Below are 6872 nucleotides of genomic sequence, written 5' to 3'. Positions count from 1 at the left end.
TACAGTATGACAGTAAAAGTACTCACAGTGCAGTAAAATGTTCCTGTCAGAGTTTCTCTGTTATATCTGATGTTTCTGGATTAATATTCCTGCTGCATCAATGCTGCATTTTACTGCTGCAGATGTTTATAGTCATTTTAATTCCTTTATATCCTGCTGGGTAGTTTAATCTGCAGAAATGCATCATGGTCTATAAGATCATCGTGTGTAGCGTTGCTGTCCTGTGAGAACCAAGCTTCTATTTCTGGTGAGCAGTTGGCACCTTGCATGTATGTAGTGTAAAGCACTTTGGCTGTTCTGAAACTAATATATTACAAATCCAGTGTTTTAATTTAATTAAAGTGGCCTCAAGGGTGGAAGTGATGAAATGTATTTAATGTATTGTGGTATCGTCAGTGTATAATTTTTTCAACTAGAGCTCAACCGATTTGTTGTGCAGATATTTGCGGCCGATATGGCCTAATTGCAGGTAAATTAACATCAGCGTTTATAACAGCTGATATATGACTATTAAAACAGAAACAGAGTAAGATTCTTCCCTCAGGTCATGAGTGTCGCATAGTTTGCCCACCAGAGGGCACTCTGCAACTGTTAACTACACTGCTGCACCACAAAAACCACAGAAGATAAACAATCAGCTGACCGGGGTCTACCAGAGCATGTAGTGAAAACATTCATGACTTACTAACCCTCCAGTTTTTCATTTTCCTCTCCCCGTTTCCACGCAGGTCAAAGCAGTAACTTTTAATGTTACAGTAGTTGGGTTTTGGTGTCTACCAGAGATGGGAACTCGAGTCCGACTTAAGTCGCACACAGTGACTTCAGACTCGACTTGAGACTCACTGTCAAAAGACTTCAGATTTGACGGAATTGAGGTGCGGGACTCGTGAACAACGTTTATTTTTAGGAAACGTCTGATGAACTTGCTGTTATGTTATCCCCTCCCTGCGTTACCTATAACCTGCCTACATAACACGTAGCTGCAAACGGCCGCACGTGAGGGAGTCATCATAAACTTTGGCTTTAAAACTTCATACAACAAGGCCCAAACAAGGAAGCACTGAACGCAAAATAGGTTAGTAACCTGAGTAAACATGTTTACAGTGTACATGTAACGGTTTTATTTAGTTAACGTCACACTGGGTTTGAGAGTCTGCGGGGTGTGTAAACTTACAGTAGTTAATAAGCTGTCATTAATTGCATTGCTCTGTAAGTGAAAACCAGTTGCAGTTACAGAATCCCTTATAGCTAATTATATATAGCTATATAATTTTTTTAACAGCCTGGATTGAACGCAGCAGGTGATACAACATTGATTGTAACCACAAGTGACTTGAGACTTGACTTGCACTGTAGCTCAAAGACTTGTGAGCCTCTCTGCTCTGCTGAACACTGACTTTGAGCTCAGCTCCGACCCAGACAGCAGGATTTCTATGATTTCAACAATTTTTTGTTGTTCACAGTGTAGCACAGTTGTTGATTAGCTTTGCAGTTTTATAAAACGTGTATGTATTTCACAGACGTCCAGCTGCTATTGGTGAGTGAAGAAGAGGTTCCCCCTCAACAGCAGGAGTTGAGACCCAGTCTGGACCAGGAGGACCCACCGGAGCCCCCATACATCAAAGAGGAGTGGAGCCCCAGTCTAGACCAGGAGGACCCACCGAAGCCCCCATACATCAAAGAGGAGTGGAGCCCTGGTCTGGACCAGAGGGGCTCACCTATTAAAGAGGAACAGGAGGAACTCTGGACCAGTCAGGAGGGAGAGCAGCTTCAAGGGCTGGAGGCAGTTGATCTTACCAAGTTCACATTCACTCCTGTCCCTGTAAAGAGTGAAGAAGATGATGAAGAGAAACCTCAGTCCTCACAGCTTCATCAAAGACTAACTGAAGAGATGGAATCAGAAGCTGATGGAGAGGACTGTGGAGGACCAGAACCAGCCAGGAACTCGGATCCAGAGAGACATTTACAACCAGATACTGACAAGACTTCTGATTCTTCTGAGACTGATGACAGTTGTGATTGGGTGGAGTCTGGTTTAAACCCTCTACAAAACAACGAAGTAAGTGATGTGGAATGTAACACTGGTAAAACATCAAGCAGCTCCTCTAAATGTTCTACAAGCTTTGGCCACAAGGGACGTCTGCAGAAACCATTTAGTTGCTCTGTTTGTAATAAAACTTTTCAATGCAGAAAAAATGTTGCGAGGCACATGAAAATCCACACCGGGGAGAAACCCTTCTATTGTTCTTTCTGTAATAAAGGATTTGGGCAAAAGGAACATCTGAGACAACACACAGCAATCCACACAGGGGAGAAACCCTTCAGATGTTCTGTCTGTGGTAAACAATTTATATGTAAAACACATCTGCGACGACACTCAGCTGTCCACACAGGGGAGAAACCCTTCAGTTGTTCTGTGTGCGGTAAAGAATTTGCACGAAGTTCAGATTTGGTCTTACACGTAAGAGTTCATACAGGAGAAAAACCTTTCACATGCTCAGTTTGTAAAGCAGGTTTCAGTCGCAGGGGCAATTTGTCCAGACACATAAGAATGCATAGTGAGGACAAACCCTTTAGTTGTTCAGTTTGTGGTAAAGGATTTGTTGAAAGGCGAACTCTGAGAGAACACTTGAGGATACACACAGGAGAGAAACCCTTCATTTGTTCTGTTTGTGGTAGAAGATTTGCACATAGCTCCACTTTAACCACACACTTAAGGGTTCATACAGGAGAAAGACCATACACATGCTCAGTTTGTAAAGCAAGTTTCAGTCTCAGATACACTTTGTCCCAACACATGGGAATCCACACAGGGGAGAAACGATTTAATTGCAGTATTTGTGATAAAAGATTCACTCGGCATCATATTTTCAAAAACCACAAGTGTGCTGGTGAGAGCAGTGGAAGTAAATGAAACTCTGTGAGCTGATTCCTTCCAGCAGGATTGAAGAACTGGTAGATAAAGTCAATTGAAGCAAATTCCTCAGTTTGGATGAGGTCATGAAATTGATTTACCTGAGGTCTGTTTTAGCAACCCTTTCTCACTCCCCGACTCGTCACATCTGGACACATGGTCAATACCCATCAGCGTCAGTTTGTAACATTTCACAACTTTACCGGACGTTGCATATTTGTTACTAAGCGTTGCTAACTTGACCGTAGAGCCTTAAACATCTAAAAATTATGCTAAAGGGGTAACCAGGGCGTAAAAAAGCGACGCCAAAGGGGCTTGACCAAGCGTCAATATGTGACGAGTCGGGAGTGAGAATGTGTTGCAATTTAGAACTGCATTGTAAGTTATTACCCTTACAGTACCCACAGCTGCTGTTTCTCCACACTAGTTGAACTACGACTTGAACTAGTTAGTGTTGTGTATTAATATAAATAATTATTAATATATTGTATATGTATTAATGTATAATAATAATTTATTCATGTATTCATGCTAGGTAAAGGCGAGGAGTATTGCTGGCAAACTCTTCCAACATTTTTTAAAAAGAAACTTCCAACTTTCCTTTTAAGTAAAATTAAAGTTGCTCGCCGTTGTCCCTCCCGTAACCACCAGTTTAGATAAAGATCAAACCTACAACCTCTTCACCCTGAGCTACTGGTCTAGACAGTTTTTTAATGCCATTCAGTCACAGAGGAGGGAACATCAGTTCAGTTGGTTATCTTTTACTAATTAATTAATTACTGAATATTTCTATGTTAGTTTGCACCTTTTTTTTCCTGTGTTTTCGTACACATACAGCAAAATTAATACTTTGTAAAATTCTGTTCAGGAGCAAATTTTTAACCATTTTAATTAGGACTGCAACTAATGATTTGTTTTTTGTTTGAATAATTGATTGATGTCTGAACATAACAAAATAAAATAATTAAAAGGAGAAGACTGGTGTTTATTTGTGCTTTTACAGTTTCTAGTCAACAACCAGTGGTAAGTTACTACCAAATACAGTGGTGGATGAAGTACCCAGATCTGTTACTTAAGTAAAACTATGTAAGTATAATCAGAAAAGTGTATTTAAAGTATTAAAAGTGAAAGTACGCAATGTAGAATGAACAATGTCCCCTGTGACTGTTATACTATCATTAGATTATTTATACCCATGCATTAATGTAAAAGCAGGATTCAAATGGAATCAAAAAGGAAAGGAAAACATGAGAAATGCCAATTAAATAAATTTCTGTCATTTCCACCACTGCCAAAATGTAAAACTTTATAGATTACCAGTTACTGCCATTTGAGAGTAATTAGTTAGGGGTGATGATGGCGCATAGATAAGATGCTTGCCTTTGGTGTGGGAGACCCGGGTTCCCACTGTGAGACGTCCACCATTGTGTCCCTGAGCGAGACCCTTAACCCCTCGTTGCTCCAGAGGCCTGCGACCTCTGACATAAATAGCAATTGTAAGTCGCTTTGGATAAAAGCGTCAGCTAAATGAATAAATGTGAAATATTACTGTCTCTGAATTGTGATGCTTTATACTTAATTTTGTGTAAAAATGTGTTGTGCGTACGTAACTGAGATTGTAACAGGTATAAAATTACAGAAATTTTAGTAGTAATGCGTTACATAACAGTATCACAGCAAAAAGCAAATACGTAACTTTTGTATTGCGATACTCCCAACACCACATATAACAAACTGATTGGGGCCAGCAGGGGGCGCTGTGGGAACACTACTGTCTGCAAGAGTGCCAATTAGTGGTTAATAAGGCCCAGAACAATGAACACACGGGTAGATCACTTAAAAAGCATTCATTAGTGAGTGTGTGAATGTAAATAAACCTTTGTGTTGGGACATGAAATTTAATCTGGTATTAATTTTAGGGGAAACTAAAAATTGCCGTTCGGGGGGGCTTTGAGTCATGGCTGCAGTATTTTTAAACTCCTGGCTGCTGCTCCTTCAATGAAGCTTTAATATCTCAAATACATAATATACATAATTAATACGCATGAAAGTGAATATAACTGTGCTGTAGAGACCTTATGTGACATTTGTTACGATCTCCACCTTATTTACTGTTTCTCTACCTCGCAGGAATCTTTTTAATGATGTAGTTCAAACCAGAAGCAGTGAACTAAAAGTGAAATGTTGGAAATGGTGATTTATATGTGAGGAATTTGGCCAGAAACAGAATCACATGAATCTATTGAAAACGGGGGGGTTAGAGCAGTAATGAGCTTTACAGCCTTTACGCTGTGCAACGTTGTGCAACGGGCCTCGAGGAATGTGTAGGTACCAAGTCCGTGCTTAATATCTGTACTCGCTTTAAGGTCTTTCTGTGATATCCTTTTTTAAATATTTGTTCTCTTTTTTTTGTTGTATTGTTGTTGTAGTCCCCCCTGGCTATGCACCTTTGTATCTATCTGTATCTTTGCATCTTTGTAAAGCTGATTCTGATTATGTGTTGTATTTATCCTTTGCACACAGCTTGGCTTTGCAATGTTGCCTTGTTAATGCCTTTCTACTATTAAAGTTTGTTTTCTCACGTTTGGTGGGTGTGTCACAGGTGTTACCCAATCAGGCAGGGACATGCAGTGCGACAGGACCCCGTTTCCCTTGAAGAAAGCGTTTGGCTTCTTCTTGTTGGCGCTGAACTCGCCTCCAGAGTCACTGCTCACGATAGGCGCAGGACCCCGAGCCGATCTGACCATCCGAGCACATCTGGTACCTACACCTGCATCCTATTTCCTCCGGTGTACTAAAACTCTGTGTGCGCCTATTTTCCACCAAACTCTCTTGTTTCACCCTCCCCCAACAAGAGATCTAACACTGTGTGAAACTAATTTTAACGTTGCTGTCCTTATCTTCATGCCGTCAGTATGTATTAATATTAATTAGAGCCATTTCACCGACTGACTTCACTGGCGTTCCTGTAAATAAACAGCTTTACCTTGTCTGTTGTCTCACAGTGACCTGTCCTGCTGCCCTGCATCTACAGTGACCCTCAACCAGAGACTGTCTGTCTTCTGGAGGGACATAGAAGACAACATTGTACTGGACATTAGAAAAAACAGTACCACACTATTCAACACAGAGCAAGAAATTAAGTGGTCGAGTGTTGTGTTTCCTCCAGAAGAAGGGACACTACTCCATCATCATGAAAAAGGTCCAGAAGACAGACAGCAGCCCGTATGAGTGCCACATCTCGTCGGGGGTCCGTGTCCCTCAGCTTCTCAGGTTTGTAGACTCCTTAATGTTTTCTGAAATTTGTAATGGTGCCATGACAGACCAGCAGGTGGCAGCAGACGCACAGTACCCACACTGCATACTGGCTTTAACATGGACACAACCAAAGATCTCCATGTTGGTGTGATTGTTTCTGATCATGAAAAACTTTGTATAATAAAACTAATCTCATTCTGGTCGTGACTCTTAACAGGGTTGTAGTTCCCCTTCGAGGGAACTCGAACTGCGTCGGTTACGACACTATGGGAACGCCTCTAGGCGAAGCAGGTCTGAACGTGAATGAAATCACTCCAATCCTATTGGCTTGTTGCTAGAACGGTAAGGTGTGACGGAATAACCGGAGGAGTATAAAGCACACCTGTACACACTCATCATTAGCTTTTTTCTATTCAGCAGGCGCTCTGTATGTTGTTTGAAGAAAGCTCCAGTCCTACAAGCAGTGTGTCTTACCTGAAGAAGAAGTCTACCAGCATGTCCGGCCACCAGATGTACAGAAGGTGTGTTTTTTTCTTGCCCTCCGTACATCACGGATGGAGATTCTCATGAGATGTGTGTCTCATGTTTGGGGATGGAGCACGCCCGGGCAGCTCTCGAGGGGGCTGCCTGCGCCCGTTGCGAAGCCCTTTCCGTGCGGGTACTGAGGTACAGCATGGCTCTCTTTTCCGAGGATGGTCGG

At 41.7% G+C, this 6872-nt stretch overlaps 1 protein-coding gene and 1 long non-coding RNA gene across 2 annotated transcripts in view; both read left to right on the top strand.

The window, feature by feature from the left end:
* Window positions 1-3877, top strand: part of LOC123964571 (zinc finger protein OZF-like) — a 4579-nt gene extending 702 nt beyond the window's left edge. Inside the window, exon 2 of the mRNA XM_046041450.1 lies at window positions 1521-3877. Within this exon, the coding sequence (XP_045897406.1) occupies window positions 1521-2914 (1394 nt within the window). The 3' untranslated portion in view covers window positions 2915-3877. The remainder of the gene's footprint in view (window positions 1-1520) is intronic.
* A 1675-nt stretch (window positions 3878-5552) lies between these two features.
* Window positions 5553-6372, top strand: LOC123964570. The gene is made up of 2 exons (XR_006823478.1): window positions 5553-5674; window positions 5920-6372. It is a non-coding gene; the product is annotated as an uncharacterized LOC123964570 (long non-coding RNA).
* Window positions 6373-6872: the final 500 nt, after the last annotated feature.

This window comes from Micropterus dolomieu, unplaced genomic scaffold (assembly GCF_021292245.1).
Source record: "Micropterus dolomieu isolate WLL.071019.BEF.003 ecotype Adirondacks unplaced genomic scaffold, ASM2129224v1 contig_3393, whole genome shotgun sequence".
Lineage (NCBI taxonomy): Eukaryota > Metazoa > Chordata > Actinopteri > Centrarchiformes > Centrarchidae > Micropterus > Micropterus dolomieu.
Note: the sequence above shows the minus strand (reverse complement) of the source record. Positions and strands in the feature narration are given on the sequence as shown.